The sequence below is a fragment of the Macaca nemestrina genome, chromosome 9 (assembly GCF_043159975.1).
Source record: "Macaca nemestrina isolate mMacNem1 chromosome 9, mMacNem.hap1, whole genome shotgun sequence".
Taxonomy (NCBI): Eukaryota; Metazoa; Chordata; class Mammalia; order Primates; family Cercopithecidae; genus Macaca; species Macaca nemestrina.
The window spans coordinates 59,285,237-59,304,852 of record NC_092133.1 but is presented as its reverse complement, the minus strand read 5'-3'; the positions used below and the strand labels follow the sequence as shown (position 1 = coordinate 59,304,852).

The following is a 19,616-nucleotide window of genomic DNA, read 5'->3' as shown; positions in this document are numbered from 1 at the left end:
TTCCCCCAGTTCCTTTTATCCAGATGCAATCATTGTTACCCCAAAGAGATTTCATGCTTATACTTGTCTCCCTGCTGCTACTTTTTTGGGAAGAGTGGTCTTTTAGTAGGCTCAAAGTGACCTTGTTAAAAGTTAGGTTAGTTTACATATCCACTTCCCCCTCTGTCTCACTGCCTTCATCTCATATGGCTCTCCTAGTTCCTCTCTAGCCATCCTGCCCTCTTTGCTACTTCCACACACACCAAGTATGTTTCCTCTCCAGGGCTTTTGTGCTTGTTAAGCTTGTTAAGCTTTTTTGCTTGGAATCGTTTTTCTCTCAGGTATCTGTAAGACTTGCTTCTTCGCAATTTTTTAGACTTCATTCAAATTTCACCTTCTTGGTGAGGTCTAGTTTAAAGCTGTAAATTGTGTCCCCCAACTTTCTGTCACCTTTTCCTGCTTTATTTTCCTCCATTTGAGTTGTCACCTTAAAACATGCTTTACAATTTACTCAGTTTGCTCATTGTCTTTTAACCCCCACTAGAACGTAAGCATGATGAAGAGATTTATCTTTTCCATTGCTCTCTTCCCATGCCTAGAATAATGCATTTAATGTTTGTATTATTAATAAGTCTCTATTCTGAAGGCCTGAAAATATGTTCTCAATAACAACATGTTTTTGCACAAGGGTAGATGAAAACAAATTTATGGCTTTCTATAATTTATATATATTGGGCTTTTTGTAAAACATATAAATGTTTACTTCTTCCTATATGTGCTTTCTCTGGCTACTTCCAAAAGTTTACTTAGGTTAGAACCCACTTTATGACTATATACAATTTCTTTGAGATAGTTAGAAAATTCACATAGATTATAGAAATACAATTTCATCTATAAAAAATGTTATATCTAAATACACCAAGGCAGCATATATTACCTAGACTGACAAATTATATTCTGAGCTCTGCCACTAAATTGCTGAGTGATCCAAAACAAGATCTAACTTCTTTGCTACATATTTTGGCACAGAAATTGCCAGCTATATAAAAGGGAATTGCCACCTTTCCTCTCCTATGTGTGTAATGACAACAACACAGCTCTTTATACTCTGTTGAAAGGATGTTGTCCATAATTCACAATTGGTGGCAATGCAATTTTAAGAGAAAATAAGTAATAAGTGTTTACAATATTAACCTATGTTTGAGATGCATTATTACTTACAGCCTGTTTAGGTCTTAGAAGTTCTGAAAACTGTTCATGACTTCACTTCCAGTAGGCTGTAGGTGGCCCTCAGAATAATCAGACTCTAAATCAGTGTTCTGACACTTTAGCATATGTTAGAATTTCATGGAGGGCTTGATAAAGCAGATTGCTGTACCCCACTACCAGAGTTTCTGATTTCAGTGGGTCTGGGGAGAGACCTGAAACTATAGATTTGTAACAAGTTTCCAGGAAATGCTGATTTTATTGTCCAGGGACCACACTTTGGAAACCACACAAATGGGAATCTCATGCAAACCCAAGGCACCTATCAAAAAATTTTCAACCAAGTGATTCTGCATGACAGGGGCCAACAGTGATAGGGAAGAAACAAGATTCTGTTCTTTGGCCTGTCAACAATGACCATTGCCAGAGCCAAATTGAGAGAAGAGTGGGCTCTCCGTTCAAGGAAGCTGAGGGGTATAATCTTAGCAAGCTGAGGGAAAGCAGCATAGCCACAGTCCTCTTTATGTGCTAAGAACTATTCTAGAATGGGAGACTTACAAATCTTCTCTTGGTAACTGGGACTCAGTCTGTGAAACTCCTGTACATCCCTCCACAGAGCAATGACACTGACCTCCAGGATTCTGTAGTATTCTGAGGTTTAGAGTGGCCTTTACTTAAAAACAGCAACCGTTTTTTGTTGTTGTTTTTTTTTTTAAGTTAACACATAATCTTTAGTAAACTTTGCCCAAAAATACTGAGTTTAATTGATTGTGTTTGGTTATTTATCATGAGTTTAGAAAATTTTAAAGTTGTAATTCTCTGTATTCATATGACCAAAAGGACTTCTTGGCAAAATCTTTCCACACTAAGTTCTCACAAATAACTGAGTAAATAGCAATCACAGTGTCAATAATCCTACTGTGAATACAAATTATATTTTCTTAACATTACCTATTTATAATTATAACTGATGCTTTTAGGCAAGTATGAATAAGACAATGTCAAGGAAGTGAAATATAAATGACTCAAATGTGACAAAGAAAAGGGATAATCAAAATGAGAAGTTGAGTTGTGTTCTGCTTTAAAACTGAACCTGGGCTCTTCAAAGTAACCCTCAAGCCTTTATGCAAAATATATCAGGTAGGGGTCATTAGGAAACCTAATAGCATCTTGTAAGCACTAATAAAGGTTACTGTTCTAAAAGTCATTTTAAAACAACCATAAGCTGGCAAAGACTGACAGAATGAACTTTTTCAGAACTCTGGAATCTAATCGAAAACTTATACAGCAACCAAGAGACTGCTAATGAAGAAAAGGGCAGCTGATTTTTGGCATTTAAGGAAATCTCTTGTTAGGTCACTGGCTGACCAGTGAGATAGTGGAACAGAGACTTCAGTGACCACACCCAACAAGGAATACTGCCTTTGCAAAAACAGTTTGGAAAGTCACTAAACAAGTGGATGACTGCAGCCCTCAGGAATCAACAACAGCAAACTGAGGCAGGGAGAGATTATGATTACACATTGTAATGTTCAGATGCCCAGTTTTCAGTAAAAAGGTACAAGGCATACACAGAAAGAGGAAAGTATGGCCCATTCAGAGGGAGAAAATAAATTGGCAAAAACCTTCCCCGGGAAGCCCAGACATTGGACTTACTAGACAACTGTCTTAAATATGCTCAAAGAGCTAACAGAAACCAGGAAAATGATGGATGAACAAAGTGAGAATATCAATAAAGAGAAATTGTATTTAAAAAGAACCAAGTATACATTTTGGAGCTACAAATGATTTTAGGACATGCTACAGCTAGATATACCAAAAGGTTCTTTCATGCTAAAACTTTGGAAAGACTCTCCTTAAGTTCAGATAAATGAAAGATATAAGGAGAGAGGGCATTTGGAGACTGTGTATGCTGGTATGAGAGTTAATAAGCAGGACTGTAAAGCATCTGTTAAGACAAGACACCGCAGGAGTTGGGCTCCTGTTGACTTGCCATTTATTGGCTGATTTGTCTTGGGACAGGCGCTGAACATCTCATCCATAGTTTCCTGCTCTGTGAAATAGAGCATCTGTTCTACAGACACATTATGAAGAGCCAGTGAGACTGTACAGAAATGCTGAAAATGTGAGGCATCCACTATATTCATCCTCCAGAGGAACCAACAGCCTAATGATTAAAGAAAGAGAATGTTTACTTTACTATGCTACCAAGTTATCAATAGAGGCACAGTGCTTGAGTTAAAGAACTCTGCAGACTTCAGCAGCTGTTCAGGTGGTCATTATGCCCAGAGGAGGAATTCTAGCCCCTCTGGAATTCCATCACCCTATCATCAATTAGATTTTTTTTCCCACAGTCTCCATTTCCCACTTACTATCTCCTTCATCTCACTCCTCCCAATTAAATTTATTTTGCATACTTAAAATTAGAATAACTTTAAATGCTTAGTTTTTCAATTATTTCTCCTTTCCCAGGAATTTTTGTGACATTTTTTAATATCAAGAGAAGACAATCTACAAACACCACAAATCCCAGATTGGATCAGCTTGGGCCTTCCTTTCTTGTTTTACTGGCATTAATAGAAAGCAGCTCTATAGTCAAGTGCAAAGTCAGTTTGTAAATGCTGAGCAAATAACAGATAAGACTATTGACTGGCTTCTTGGGAAAACTGTTTAGTCAGGAGAGAGAACACTGTTGAAAAACTGTTGTACTGATGTCACCGGTGGTTGAAGGGATATCTTTAATTGGCTAATTTGAAAGAAAGTCACAAAAGAAAGGCACGAATAACCAAAATCCTGGGATATTTCTGAAACTCAGTCGAGGTCATTAGATCTGTCTGGAACTACATTTTCCAGTCCAGTTCCTAACAAAGTTTCATTTCCTTTTCTTTATTCTCTGATGTAAGAGTTAACAGTGAAATGACCAAAATCCTGAAAGCCAATGGAGCAACAATAAACATACTCAGATAGATTGCCTCATAAATTCTTTCAAGTTAGTTTTTAAAAGTAACACATTTTTTAAAAGTCCACCTTGGCAAAATTGATAATTTAATATCTGGTTATCAGCCTCTCCAAAGGATTCCTGGAAAAGTTATTTTCTTTTTATCATTTAAAAATATTCCATTTACAAAGTCACTTTACATGAAGCTTTTCAGTGACATTTCCCATAAAATGTGGTCTTCTGCTTTAAAATCCATTTGATGTTTTGGAGAAAGTAAATTCTCCAGCAGAATTGTCTCTTGTGTTTATTGGTTTTCAATAACTCGGCTTTTCTTTGCTCCACCTCCTAAAACTTATATTTCACTCTTTTTCTTTTGGGGATAGGTTCAGAATTTTCACAGCTGTATTCAGGTAACTGAAGATTTTGTGTCTCCAGAACATCTTGTGGAGTCATTTCATTTAACACAGGAACTGAGACTTTTGAAGGAAGAAATCAATTATGATGATAAACTACAGGTAAGAGTTAGGTGTTCTAGGTCCTGTTCTGCAGGCTTTTTATATTCAGAAATATACATGTAGAACAGCTTAGGCAGTCATTGCCTAGTTGGTCACATTAGGGTGACAAAGATTAACACCACCATGTATTTAATTGTATGATTTATAGTGTCCCTTTTGGCTTAACATTTTTCTTATATTTGGCTTTCCTAGGCCCCTATTAAAATAGTTTTTTTTGTAAAATCTGCAAGTTTTCATTTTTTAATTTCTGTCCAACTGAAGTGATTAGAAATATCAACATCTCTTTCAGGTTAAAAATATTTTGTATCATGCCGTCAAAGAAATGGTGAGAGCCTTGAAGATACATGAGGATGAAGTAGAGGATATGGAAGAAAATTAAGTGTGATCCAGTTTGATATGTTTAGGTCATTGAACTGGGATTACTTAACCTTGAATGATGATATGTATGCACACTGACTTACGCTTCATAAAACCATCAGTGCCAAGAAATTCTCTTTGTAGTAATTACTTGTTACTGACACTGCAGCAGTATAGCCTATGTCACAGCTCCTGTGATTCAATGTTAGCTATAAAACAAACAGAATTTTAAAAGCAGCACTATATAGCTGTTTTGTATTATAGTGTATATGATGTTTGTGAAAATGCCAGATTTAAAATGATGTATTTATTTTTGGTAAAAAATAAAAAATTCTATGCTATATTGTTGATCAAGTGTAAATGTGACCTTGTACAGTTTACTAAAATTACTGATATTTTTCACTACATTGAGACAGTTACTGTGAGAATAGGACACAAACACCAGCTATTGCCTGCATCTGGGAAATTGCTGAATCGCACAGCAGTCATGTCATAATCAGAAAATTACTGCCAAATAATTGTAAAATTTGTAAAGTATAAAGTATATAAAGTAGATACTAAATACAGACACTTCAATATTTTGTTGAAGCTATTGACTGTACAATTAAACATTTTCAAAAGGTGTAATTTATTTAAAATTGTCTCATTTTGGTAAAATTTATGTGAACTTTTAAAGCTAAATATTAAACTTAATATGCTATGTAAATATATACATATATACATTTAATGATGTATTTTTTTAAAACATTGGCTTGCTTTTGTTAAAGTGCAAGTGTTACATATGGCTTTGTACATTAAAGTTGAAAGGGGTTTTACATTTTCCATTAAAAGGACTTTATCAAAAATTGACTTTTTCCAGAGTTCTCCCTGTGTGTGTTGACAAGCATACCACTGGGGGCAGAGAAGAGCCCAAAGTCAGTCATCCTGGGTATAAATATGAGTTCTGCCACTTACTGTATGACCTTAGCAAGCTGTTTTAATTTGAAGTCTTGGTTTTAATAGCTGGCTGCTATTGTCAGTTGGTTGCTTGAGGCTTACGTATTCGTAACCCTTTAGGTTGCTGGAAAGATGTAGGTCTCCACTGACACCTGCAGGATATTGAGAGGATAGCCTTTCCTTCTCATCTGAAAGCATTTAGCTTAAAAGAAGAAAGTGGGAGTCCAAGTTGTAACACCTTGCAAGTTGCTTATACTGTTTTTCCCTGTGTCACCATCATTTAGCTCCATGTAATCTGTTATGCCACCCTCCACTTCAGGCAAGGTTCAGCCAGGAATGTGAGCAATTACATTTCACATGGATTACCTACATGTGGCATTTTTCATTAATTACCTACACTCATCATGGGATGGATAATGACTACTTGGCTAGAAAGAAAAATTGGCCTGAGGAATATTTCAAATGATTTTGTGAACCTCCTTTGGTGAGCTTTTGACTTTCTTAAATACCATTTTTCCATATGTGCCTCAGCTGATAAAGTGGCTTCTTTTGCCTAATGCTTTCATATGTTCCATCTGATTTAATTTTGATACTAAGTGAAAGCCAAGGTGTTAGTTCTGGAGTAGAGCACCACCTGCTGGTCCCCTAAAGCCTGCCAGGATCCCACAGTCTGTGGCGATTGTTTTTCCTCAAAAGCTTTTGCTGCTTGCTCTTGCATGAGCCACCTTTTAACCATATTTACAACTTATTCTGAATAGCTGAAGCTAACAAAGATAAAGCCAGGCAATGTGGCTTCTTTCAGTGCAGACCCACCTTAATGAGTATTCTATCCATAGTCGGAAGAATATTCTATCCATAGTCTGAATTCCATGCTACTGACCTAATTCCTTGTAAACCTGGGGTGAAGGGAGAGGACCATAATGTTTACATCCTTAACGACATTTGTAGGCTTTTTGGAAGGCTGGGGAGTTCATTACTGATTACTCCCTAATTACTGGAGCAATTCCTCTGGCCTTTTTCTCTCCATCCTTTTGGTTGGGTCTGATGCTCCTCAGGATTATGTCTGAGTATGTCAGCTCCCTCCAGACAGTGGTATGGTGTAGAATAATTTAAATGTGTAGAATAATTTGAGAAACAACAAAGAGCCTTTATAAAAGGAAAGTCGTGGTGAGTACTTTAGTTCTTTCCCATTCTAGTGTATAATGTTTTTTTGAGACAGTCTCGCTCTGTTGCCCAGGCTGGAGTACAGTGGTACAATCATAGCTCACTGTAGCCTTGAACTCCTGGGCTCAGGTGATTTTCCTGCCTCAGCCTCCCGAGTAGCTGGGACTACAGGCACACATCACTGTGCTCAGCTAATTTTTTGAGACTGAGTTTCACTCTGTCACCCAGGCTGGAGTTCAATGGTGTGATCTCGGCTCAATGCGACCTCCAGCTCCCGGGTTCAAGTGATTCTCCGGCCTCAGCCTCCCGAGTAGCTGGGACTACAGGCGTGTGCCACCACCTGGCTAATTTTTGTATTTTTCATAGAGATGGGGTTTCACTATGTTGGCCAGGCTGGTCTCGAACTCCTGACCTGATGATCCACCCGCCTCAGCCTCCCCAAAGTGCTGGGATTACAGGCGTGATTTTTAAATTTCTTATTTATTATTTTCTTATGTATTTTTTTTTTTTTTTTTTTTAGTAGAGATGAGGTCTTATATTGCCAAGGCTGGTCTCTTATCTCCTGAGCTCAAGTGATCTTCCTACCTCAGCCTCCCAAAGTGCTGGAATTAAAAGTGTAAGCCACCACACCTGGCCCTAATTGATAATGTTTTTTACCGGAATATGGATTTCTTTTCATGAATAATCAATACATGCATTCAAATGCATTTGTCTTCTGCCATGTGTCTGGGGACTGTAATACCCAGAAAAATCAGTGTCTGGTTTTCTGTCACTTCCCTTTTTGGTAGATAGGTTATGGATTTAGTAACATCCGGGTAAAACTAATAAGCTTCAGAAAAGTGCTGTTACACCTTTACTTTGCTCTGTGCGTATATACTATAGATCGATAGATTCAACGTGTTCTATTTCTAGATGCCAGCTTATCAAAGATGCTCACAAATGAGATCAGCAGTCAGCCATGGGAGAGGAAAAAGTGATTTAGTTATTCTATATAATGGGTTTTGTTTTGTTTTGTTTTGTTTTTTTGAGATGGAGTTTGCTATTGTCATCCAGGCTGGAGTGCAGTGGCACGATGTTGGCTTACTGCAACCTCCGTCTCCCGGGTTCAAGGGATTCTCCTACCTCAGCCTCCCAAGTAGCTGAATTACAGGCCCACGCCACCATGCCCAGCTAATTTTTGTGGTTTTAGTAGGAATAGGGTTTCACCATGTTGGCCAAGGCTGGTCTTGAACTCCTGACCTCAGGTGATCCGCTCACTTGGCCATCCACAGTGCTGGGATTACAAGTGTGAGCCACTGCGCCCAGCTAGTTATCATTCTGTATTCAATACGGTATTCAGTATGACTTGGGATAACAAGTTGGCCAAGACACAAGGTTATATATGCTGCCAGTCCTGTCACCAGGATGCAGACTCAGACATTTCCAACTGCAAAAGTTATGACATGGCCTAGTTATGCAATTATTATATAAACCTACATAGATGTGCTTTGAAACAATATAAAAATGTAGCAAATGTTAGTAGTATGCGAAGTACTTTGGCTCGTCCTGGTTCTTTTAATGAAAAGTAATTGACTTTTAAATAACAATGAAATGTTGGCAGGCTCCAGGTCACTGGCTGCATGCCTTGTAAGTTAGTTCCCTTTCTTGGCTGCGGAGGTTTTCACAACTGGCTGTAGCTAAAACAGGATTGTCCTTTCTGTGTCTTGTCTGTGAAAAAGGCCTCAGCCCTGGGGCCAGTGGAGGGTATACCAAGGACATACATTGTACGGGGTGGGTCAAATGGACTCCACTTTGAGAGGAAGGGCATTATGAGTACAGAGGCCAACACTACCTCACCACCCCTTAGTCTTTGACCCAAATTTAACAGAGGATAAAAGATGTGGAGAGCTGGATGAGCAAACAAATACACTTTGGGAGACCAAGGAGGGTAAATCATGAGGCCAGAAGTTTGAGACCAGCCTGGCCAACATGGTGAAACCCCTTCTCTACTAAAAGTATAAAAATTAGCTGGGCCTGGTGGCACAGGCCTGTAGTCCCAGCTACTCTAGACCAAGGCATGAGAATTGCTTGAGTCTGGGAGGCAGAGGTTGCAGTGAGCTGAGACTGTGCCACTGCACTCAAGCCTGGGCGACAGAGCAAGACTTTCTCAAAAAAAAAAAAAGAAAAGAAAAAAAAATGAGAAGGAAGTGTAAGATCAGATGCGAACTGACTGCTTTTCCAAGAAGAGCCAGTGTGGTCCTCTGGCAGCATAGTAAGGATGGTAACTGACAGGTGGGGCTACTGTGGAATATGGAAACAACGGTTCAAGGTGGGTGATAGAGGTTTGCTTTAGTAAGTGGAAGAAGTTCACGACAAAGACAGGGATCACTGTTCCCAGCCACACATGCCATGCCCTACATAAGTGTAAGATAGAACTATCTTGGGCCAGGTGTGGTGGCCCACGGCTATAATCCCAGCACTTTGGGAGACAGGCGGGTTGATCACCTGAGGTCAGGAGTTTGAGACCAGCCTGACCAACATGGTGAAACCCCGTCTCTACTAAAAATACAAAAATTAGCCGGGTGTGGTGGTACAGGCGTGTAGTCCCAGCTACTCAAGAGGCTTAGGCAGAAGAATTGCTTGAACCCGGGAGGCGGAGGTTGCAGTGAGTCGAGATCGTGCCATTGCACTCCAGCCTAGGAGACAGAGCAAGACTGTCTCAAAACAAACAAACAAAAACCCTGTATTTACAACTTACTCAAAAGTGTTAGGCAGGCATTGGTGATATGATGGTTTAAAAAAAAAAAAAAGATGCTGAGGACTGGCCCATCTATGCTAAATAGTATATGACAGGTATATACAAAGTATTTGGAAAAGGTGTAATAAATTTTGCCTGGGGTTAGGGAAGGCTTCGGAAAGGTAGTATTTGCACAACCCTTCAAGTAACAAAAAGGACAGAGCAAATGTGTATATATTAGATCTCCGTTTGGCCTTTTTGCATAAACACATTCACTGAGACTTCTATACACTTTTCAAGAGTGATTTAGAAAGTCATTCACTCTTAATTTCTTGTTCTAGAAGGGCAGCAGGGAAGGAGCTGCATCTTGGAATAGCCTTTATAAGAGGTGAATGTCAATTAGACAAATTCCTATCATAGTTGTCTAGTAAACGACTACCAGGATGTCATAGGCAAGTCAATGTAGTCTCATCTCTCCCATTCTATAGATAAAATATAATCACATTATTTTCACATTAAACATCTAGAAGATACTGTGGTAGCGTGAGGCGCTTTTCTTATCAGTGAACTTAGGCCGGGTGTGGTGGTTCATGCCCATAATCCCAGCACTTTGAGAGGCTGCGGCCGGCAGATTACTTGAGGTCAGGAGTTCGAGACCAGGCTGGCCAACATGTTGAAACCCCGTCTCTACTAAAAATACAAAAATTAGCTGGGTGTAGTTGTACATGCCTGTAATCCCAGCTACTTTGGAGTCTAAGGCAGAATAGCTTGAATAGCAAGAGATGGAGGTTGCAGTGAGCCAAGATCACACCACTGCACTGTAGCATGGGTGACAGAGCCAGACCCCATCTCTCAAAACAAACAAACAAACAAACATTGTATAGCCAACCTAATATATTTATCTTATCCCCTAATTTGGGAGTGGGTAATACATATGTGGGGACTCATCTCCAAAATTTTTGAATAACTAGAATTTACTCCTGTTTTGCAGAGACAAATTACGTTGCACAAGAAAATATTAAGCAAACATTTCATATAGAAAGGAAAAAGGCCAGCCTATACAACTTTTAGGAAAATGAATTCCATTTTAGTTTCTAAAAATCACTACACTATGAAAAGTTCCACAAATACAAACCACAGGGCTTATATGAAAAATGGTATTAGGGCATAGCACTTTAAAACTTCACCAGTGACACATTTAAAAACAGTGGGTTTACACATAAACATTTAAGAAATATATAAACACTACAAACAAATATGGCACTTTACCTTGAGGAAGACTCAGTGTGCTTATGGAAGTGGGCCTCAGAAGGGTTGCGGTTTGTGGTTTGACTTCCTGTGAAAGTAAGGGCTATCTGGAATAGAGGGAAAAGAAGGTGGGTTATCTGGAAGGTGGGCTATCTGGAATCAGAGGGAAAGGAAATATGGATGGGTGTAGTTCAATGTCACTGTGAAAGTGTCTATTCGAGGTGTGTGTGTGCTTTATGTGTTTCCCTGCAGCTTGGTTCAAGAGGTGCAGTTTTCTGCGTTCATTTTCTTGCAGAATGAATTGCTCCCTAAGCAAATAATATATTATATTGGAACAAATTTGCATGTTCAAAACCAACAGCTGAATTGACTTGTACACCAAGAGATTCTTCAAATCAAAGCTTTCTAAAACCAATGAAACCATAGGATTTCAGAAACCAATTCTAGAACATTAAGGATTTGGCATAGCTGTTGAATTGTATCATGTGACTTGATCCATTATTTCTCACATTCCCTCCCAGAGGATAAATAAAAGTAGCAATTTAGCCCCTTTAGATTGAGTCCCATGACAGACTGTTGTAAATGTGTTCCAAATGTACAAGCTCCAGAAATTACTTAGTCCTGGAAAATTGCTGCTTATCCCTGGGCCACTGTAGTCTGCTTTCCTGTATGCAACCTGAGTTAGGAGTCCACTTAAGTATTCCAGTCATGTCTTTCCAACCTTTAGCAGGTGGCTGGATTTTTCAAGTCAGCTGAAAAAATTTTGGTCAACTGAAAAATTCTCATAGTCTGGTGTTTCTACTGTTTAGACTAAGTTAAGCTGAAGTTGTCTGCGATGCCCTGTAAGCCAGAAGCCACTACTGTGAACTACAGGGAGAGGGGTTCACTTAAAAGGTATACAGGGGTGACCACTAATTGATTTGAGCTCAAATTGTTTCTGATTCTTAAAAACCTCAGGGGTTTTATTTATTTTTTCCCCAAACTTATCAAGATAATGTGAGGACTAAGAAGTGTAAGGAATTGGGGGAAGGGAGGGTACCTGGAGGGGGACACCTGTAATTCCCCCACCCAGAGGTGATCATGGTTATTGGCTTACTTCTGACAAATCTTTTCCATGTATGCCACTCTACAGAGCATAGATCATTATATAAAAATTGGCATACCATTTTTTCTGTCAGCATATCAATATGCCAAACACTTAAACTGAACATTTCTAATAGCTTCATAGTCCCACACAGATTTATCATCACAAAACCATGGGCAAGCAATGTAAGTCTGTATCCCTCCATTTTGAATTGTGAGCCTATTTATCATTGCCAGCCTTTCAATAAATAAGCCTGCCTTTCAAAAATCCAACCAATACCTCAAGTACTGTATTCAACCAACTTTAAAGACCAAGACAAGTGCCATTCTGGAATTTACCGCAATGCCCAAAGTGTGGATATTTCAAATAGATGAACATTACCTAAGAATGAAAACTGGTCTATGACCCTCTTGCCCCATTTAACATCTTGCTGCCTCCTTAGAGTTTTATTTAGTTTCAACACTGAAACCAAAGGATTTTGTGGCAATGTTTAACTTTTTTTTCTTTTCCAATCGCCAGCTTAATGGAATGTTTAATATCCTTCTGTTTCTTCTATTAACATCTGGCGTTCTTCCCTGAACAGCCATCTCCTCCTAAGAATAGGGAAATATCTGATATCAGGCCCTCCAAAAAGATCTATTAGTGGCAACGAAGACCCTGGGACTTAATAACACTCTGAATAGCAAGACTTTTCTTTAGGGAATTTCCTTGGAGGAAGCCTAGGGCTAATTGTTGTTTGGTTCTTCCAATCAACCAAATCAAGAGTCCCTTCCCGGAAACTACCTTTGGGCATCCCTTAGGAGGCTTTGGTCCCTGAGCCCTATCCCACTCCCTAATTAACCTGTCTCCTTTGTCTTCCTGTACATCCTGGAATCTGTGTTTGGCAATTTTAAAGACCTTCTCATTTGTATTCTTGATTCCTTCACCCTTTATCCTTCCGTCATATCTGGACTACCCCTCCCACTTTTTTCTTTCTTTTTTTTTTTTTTTCACAAATAGCACTTTTTATTTGACACTATTTGAAGTCTGAACTTTAAACAGATTCTTGGACTGGTGGTTCATATCCATCAGCTCATTCGACTTTAGCATCTGTCTCGTCCGCAGTGGCTTTTCCAGAACTGCTGCCTTCACCATGAAGCTCCACGAGCTTTCCCAGTTCACACTTGGGCTTCTTCAGCATTTGTACTTTTCTAACGAAGACATCATGGAGAGGATAAATAGATCGGCAAGCCTTTTCTATGTCTTTTCCAGTGCTGTCTGGAATCAATTTATTGACCACTTCTTTCAAGTCATTTGTCTGCACCTCTCGGGTCATGATTTCCATCATCTTCTTCCGGATTTGGCGGACCTGTTGATGCTGAGCACAAGAGGTCTTCCGTATCTGATTGTTGCGTTTTTTAGTAAAACCAACACAGAACAGATGAAGCAAGTAACCATCGGTAGTCTTGACATCAACATGAGCTTCAATCATTGTCTGCCACTTTTTGACCATGGAATACATTTTGTCACGGGTAAGATCCATGCCATGGAAGTTAGTCAGGCAGCTTTTGTCCTGAACATCTTCAGTAATCAGCGTGAATTTTCTAAATGCAACTTCATCATTCTGCAAATCAGCAAGACTCACTTCAAACACACGACGCTTGAGGCCATCAGATGCAATTTTGGTTCCTTGGGTCCTGGTGACAAGTGCCTTTCCAATATTTCTTATATTGGACATAGCAGGTGCTTTCACATCATACCAATCTTTCTTAGAAAATGGATCAACCACTTTTTTCTTGGCTCCCTTTTTACCACCTTTCGTAAGGCGCTTGTTCTTGCCAACTGCCGTGGTGCTGGTCAGAGAGTCAAAAGGGCCCTCCCACTTTTTTCTAATGTAGTGCGCCCGCATTAGAGAAACAGGCTAAGACCGCAAAAACTAAACTCGCCTTCACTTGGATTCTTTTGGCCCTAACTTTGAGGGCTTATTCCAAATATTTTCCATTCCTCAAGTCCGGAACCTGATCTTGGCCCCTTCATCTTTAGGAAATAAAAAGCTAATCCACTTGAGCCTCCCTCAAATTTCATCTCATATTGTCCTACTGTATGATTCTGACCAAGATTACTCACCTCCCTTAATTCCATGCCTTTGTTCCTGCTGTTCTAGAAATACAGCCGGGTGCACTGGCTCATGCCTGTAATCCCAGCACTTTGGGAGGCCCAAGCGGGTGGATCACGAGGTCAGGAGTTCAAGACCAGCCTGGCCAACATAGTGAAACCCTGTCTCTACCACAAATACAAAAATTAGCTGGGTGTGGTGGCGCATGCCTGTAGTCCCAGCTACTAGGGAGGCTGAGGCAGGAGAATCACTTGAACCGGGCAGGCGGAGGTTGTGGTGAGCCGAGATCGCACCACTGCACTCCAGCCTAGGCAACAGAGCTAGACTCCATCTAAAAAAAGAAAAAAGAGAGAGAAATACCTAGAAAGTCATTTCCCCATTCTTTGATCCCAGATACTTTAATGGAGGTGAGAAGTATACCAGCTACTTTGTATTTTTAGTAGCATAAGGCAAGATGTTTATAAACCACTCTTACCATGAGACATTTACCAGCATCCAACTAAGGACTTTTTTTTTTTTTTTTTTTTTTTTTTTTTTTTTTTTTTTTTGAGACAGTGTCTCACTCTGTGGCCCAGGCTGGAGTGCAGTGGTGGGATCTCGGCTCACTGCAACCTCCGCTTCCCAGGCTGGAGCGATTCTCCTGCCTCAGCCTCCCGAGTAGCTGGGATTACAGGGGCCCACCACTACCACCCGGCTAATTTTTGTATTTCTAGTAGAGATGGGGTTTCACCATGTTAGCCAGGCTGGTTTTGAACTACTGACCTCAAATGATCCACCCGCCTCAGCCTCCCAAAGTGCTGGGATTACAGGCAGGAGCCACTGTGCCCAGCCTTTATTAACTCTTTGTGGCCCACCACACCTCCTTCCCAGGTCCTGAGCAAACATCAAGTTGATTCTTTTCTAAAGAAATTGGTATTGGTTCAGGCCTGCTTTGGCTGCCAAATTCTTCAGATCAGCAAACCCTTCTCCCCAACTAGACCAAGTCTTGCTAATGATAGCTTTCAGCCTAACCTCCAGGCACTTCCAGGCCCACTGAGGGTCAACCTTCTTGAGATTAAACCCAGGCAGCAAAACCTGAAAGGTCATATCAGACAGGAAACTAGTATGTAAGACTACAGTCCCTGCCTGCACTAACCTGGCCCAGGCTTCTTAAAGACACTTTCTTTTTGAATTGGTTTTCTGTATCTATTCTAGACAGGAAGTCAAGTAACACCTCAACAGATTCATTCTTCCATGTCAGTCATTGGCACAGCCTAGCCTTGAGTCGACACCATAATACCCTTCCTGGCTAATGGACCCAACAAGAACCAGAAGTTTCTTACTGTCCACCAGATGGCAGTGTTGGTTAGCAGTAGCTCTGAAAAACACAAGATTGCACCTGGGATATAACAAATAATCTGAGGATGCCCTTTATACTTTTTTAAACAGCCACCCATCCACTCCCAGAGATCTTTGATTAGACTACACTGGGATTATGACACAATATAATGATATTAAAATTAAGCACTTTTGATCTTTACATAACCTACGATTTAGAATGAATCAATAAATAATAGCTACTATTAGTTTACGCCCTGACGCTTCAAATAGGTTATAAACACCCTGTGGCAGACTGCCTCACACAAGTATTCATCTTAATCATTTTCAAATGAGATTCTAACCACAACTGCTCACAAATGAAGGGTTATCATTAAAAATAGACATGAAGCTTTTTTCTATTGAGTGTAAAAACAAACTCAAGTCTCACCAGATGGTCTCTGAATAAAGAAAAACTAGGCCAGTCGTGGTAGCTCATGCCTGTAATCCCAGCACTTTTGGAGGTTGAGGCAGGAGGATCACTTCAGGCCAGGAGTTCAAGACCAGCCTGGGCAACACAGTGAAATTCCAACTCTACAAAACATTAAAAAATTAGGTGTGGTGGCACACCTGTAGTCCTTGGTACTCAGGAGGCTGAGGTGGGAGGATCCCTTGAGCCCAGGAGATCAACGCTGCTGTGAACCATGATTGACACACTGTACTTCAGCCTGGGCAACAGTGAGACCATCTCAAAAAATAAAATGATCTTTAAAAAAAAAAAAAGAAAAACCAACACTTTTTTTCTCTCAACTCACTCTCCATACTTCACTTCCAACACCAGGTGTGAGGTTTTTTTCCCACACATCAATTCTCTGGTAGGTGATCCTACAAATTTAACTCAACTCTGGCTCTACCTACCTGGAGGTTAAGGGCTCGGTCCCACAAGACTACCCTTAATTTAGACCCAACCACAAGTCCCAGGTTCGACCTGTTTTTCTGACCAAACAGCTGTAAATCAGAGGTTCCCACAACACTCCCCACTGCTGCCTAACCCCTTTGGATTCAATCCTTTGCTTGAATGAATGGCTTAGGGAAACATCTTATTTACATTTAACTATTTATTATGAAAGTACTTATCAGAACAGCTAGATGGGAGACAGACATGGGGCAGGGGCATGGGGTTTCTGTGTCCTCTCAGGGCACACCAGCTCCACATGTTCAGTAACATGGACGCTCCAAGAATCATGTAGTTCAAGGATTTTTATGGAGGCTTAATCATATGGGAATAATCAATTGTAACTCAATCTGCAGCCTCTCTCCCCTTCCAAAGGGTGGGGTGGGGCTGAAAGTTTTAAGCTTCTAATCATGGGCTGGTCTTTCTGGTGACCAATCCCTATCCAGGGGCCCATGGAGAGGCATAACATTAGAACAAAAGTTCCTACCAGCCAGGAAATTACAGGAGACTTGGGAGCTCTGTGCCAGGAACCAGAGACAAACAGCAAAATATTTATTTCTTCTTATAAATCACAATATCATAGTCTCCAATGCCTCCTTGGGAAGCAGAAAGTAGCAGAGGTACAGTGGTATATTGTGTACATGAAGATCAGGTCCCTTGGCACAGAAGGACAACTAGACAACCCAGTCCCAGTGTGGCCCAGTAAACTCACTACAGTCTAAATGGTGATCGGGCCTTACCTTCCTCTGGGCTCTGCTCCCAGTCTGGTACATCACTTCATGGAACTCACAAGCTTCTGGACTCAGGTGGTTTATATATAAAATAACATTGCTTAAAGACCCTAAAAATTGTAACATCCAAAACATATTAAAACAAAAAGGTACCCACAGACTTATAAAAGCAGAAAGATAAGGTACTTACCATTTTGAATTGGCTTATCTACAGACAAAACATTTTCATTATTCCAATAACCTTGATAAAACACCTGGGATAGACATGGTTTTGAAGGAACTGATGATGTTGAAAACGTAATTCCTCCTATCCCCCTTTCTCTTAAATATGGTTCCTAGGTAGTATGCATTACCTGTGGTTAAGCTAAAATTGTTCCTACACACTATTTATGAAAGAAATGTTTCTTTTGTTGTTAGTCTGTGAAAAGCTGACAATGAGAACTCGGAGGTAGGCTTTCTGGGCTGAGTGAGACAGGGTCTTGCTTTATTGCCCAGACTGGAGTACAGTGGCATGGTAATGGCTCACTGCAGCCTTGAACTCATGGGCTCAAGTGATCCTCCCACCTCAGCCTCCCAAGTAGCTAGGACTCAGCATGTACCACCATACCTCTTTTTTTTTTTTTTTTTTTTAATGTAGACACAGGGTCTCACTACGTTGCCCATCCTGGTCTTGAACTCCTGTGATCAAGCAATCCTCCCATCTCAGCCTCCCAAATTGCTAGGATTATAGGCACAAACCACCACACCTGGCCTTTCTGGACTTTTTAACGTCCATTTATCTGGATTCAACAGCAAGAGGCCACTAAACTTCCTACATATGCAGAATGCATTATTTAGAGGAAGTAAGCTATTCTCACATCCCTTTCAGTGCCTTATGCTAGACAAAGACACACCACCACCTAACAACCCCAACCAGGAGAGGGGCAATGAGTGTAGAGGCTAGGTCTTCAGAATGAATGAAACAAGCGGGGTTTGGGGTTTGATTCGGTATCTACTCTATAGAAGACATGGTGCTAGGATGCTGCGGAAGTGCCACATACTCCTGGTCAAAAGGCACATCAACTCTAGTAACAGATTCTAACACAAAACTTCAGAACCAGAGTAAACGAGCGTATTAAATACTGTAAGTTTCAAAGACAACAGAAAAGTAAAATTAGTCCAAATAAATATGTTAGTGGAAATGCAAAGAAATGGGCCCTAGAAAATATATATCAAATTGGTAAAAGTAATGGCAGGGAAGGGCCCTGGAAGGAGGTGGTAGTGGTAGAAAAGGGGGGTAAGTTAGAAAACTGTTCATGTCACAGCCAGGCGCAGTGGCTCACGCCTGTAATCCCAACACTTTGGGAGGCCAAGGCAGGCAGATCACGAGGTCAGTTCAAGATCAGCCTGGCCAACATAGTGAAACCCCAGCTCTACTAAAAATGCAAAAATTAGCCTGTTGTGGTGACGCATGCCTGTAGTCTCAGGTACTCGGGAGGCTGAGGCAGAAGAATCGCTTGAACCCGGGAGGCAAAGGTTGCAGGGAGCAGAGACCGCGCCTTTGCACTCCAGCCTGGGCAACAGTGAGACTCCATCTCAAAAAAAAAAAAAAAAAAAAAGTGTGTGTGTTAAATGTAACAGAGCTCATCTTTTAGAGAGAAATGGCTAGGCTAATAGAGTCATGTGCCATATAACATTTCAGTCAATGATGGGCCACATGACACATTATAAGACCATACCTTTATGTTTAGATACACAAATACCATTGTGTTACAACTGCCTAGTCAGTATAGTCCCATGCTGTACAGGTTTGTAGCCCAGGAGCAAGACTATACAGCCTAGGTGTGGAGTGGGCTCTGCCGCCTAGGTTTGTGTAAGTCCACTTTAGGATGCTCACACGAAAAAATCACCTAACAACATTTTCCTCAGAACACATCCTTGTTAAGCAACACATGACTTATTTTTGGCATAAGCTTTTAATATCAAGTTTTATGAGCAAGGTTAGGCAAGTAAAATGTTCTGAGTCTAGGATATTAAAACACTGAGATGTTTAGCAGAACAGAAATTATAGTCAAACAGAAAAAATTATAATAAAAAAACACTGAGATAAACAAACTAACTTTTTTTTTTTTTTTTTTTTTTGAGACAGAGTCCAGCTCTGTTGCTCAGGCTGGAGTGCAGTGGCGTGATCTTGGCTCACTGCAACCTCCACCTCCCTGGTTCAAGTGATTCTCCTGCCTCAGCCTCCTAAGTAGCTGGGATTACAGACACATGCCACCACACCCGGCTAATCTTTGTATTGTTAGTAAGAGACAGGGTTTGCCATATTGGTCAGGCTGGTCTCGAACTCCAGACTTCAGGTGATCCACCTGCCTCGGTGTCCCAAAGTGCTGGGATTACAAGCATGAGCCACTGTG

At 40.5% G+C, this 19,616-nt stretch overlaps 1 protein-coding gene and 1 pseudogene across 7 annotated transcripts in view; one reads left to right on the top strand and one right to left on the bottom strand.

Annotated features, from left to right (window-relative positions):
• Window positions 1–5,844, top strand: part of LOC105466156 (jumonji domain containing 1C) — a 310,861-nt gene extending 305,017 nt beyond the window's left edge. For all 7 annotated transcript variants that reach the window (XM_071069618.1, XM_011715124.3, XM_024788032.2 and 4 more), the window contains 2 exons: window positions 4,507–4,638; window positions 4,928–5,844. In XM_071069618.1, the coding sequence (XP_070925719.1) occupies window positions 4,507–4,638; window positions 4,928–5,017 (222 nt within the window). In that variant the 3' untranslated portion in view covers window positions 5,018–5,844. The remainder of the gene's footprint in view (window positions 1–4,506; window positions 4,639–4,927) is intronic.
• A 7,120-nt stretch (window positions 5,845–12,964) lies between these two features.
• LOC112423905 (small ribosomal subunit protein eS1 pseudogene) lies at window positions 12,965–14,181 on the bottom strand (annotated as a pseudogene).
• Window positions 14,182–19,616: the final 5,435 nt, after the last annotated feature.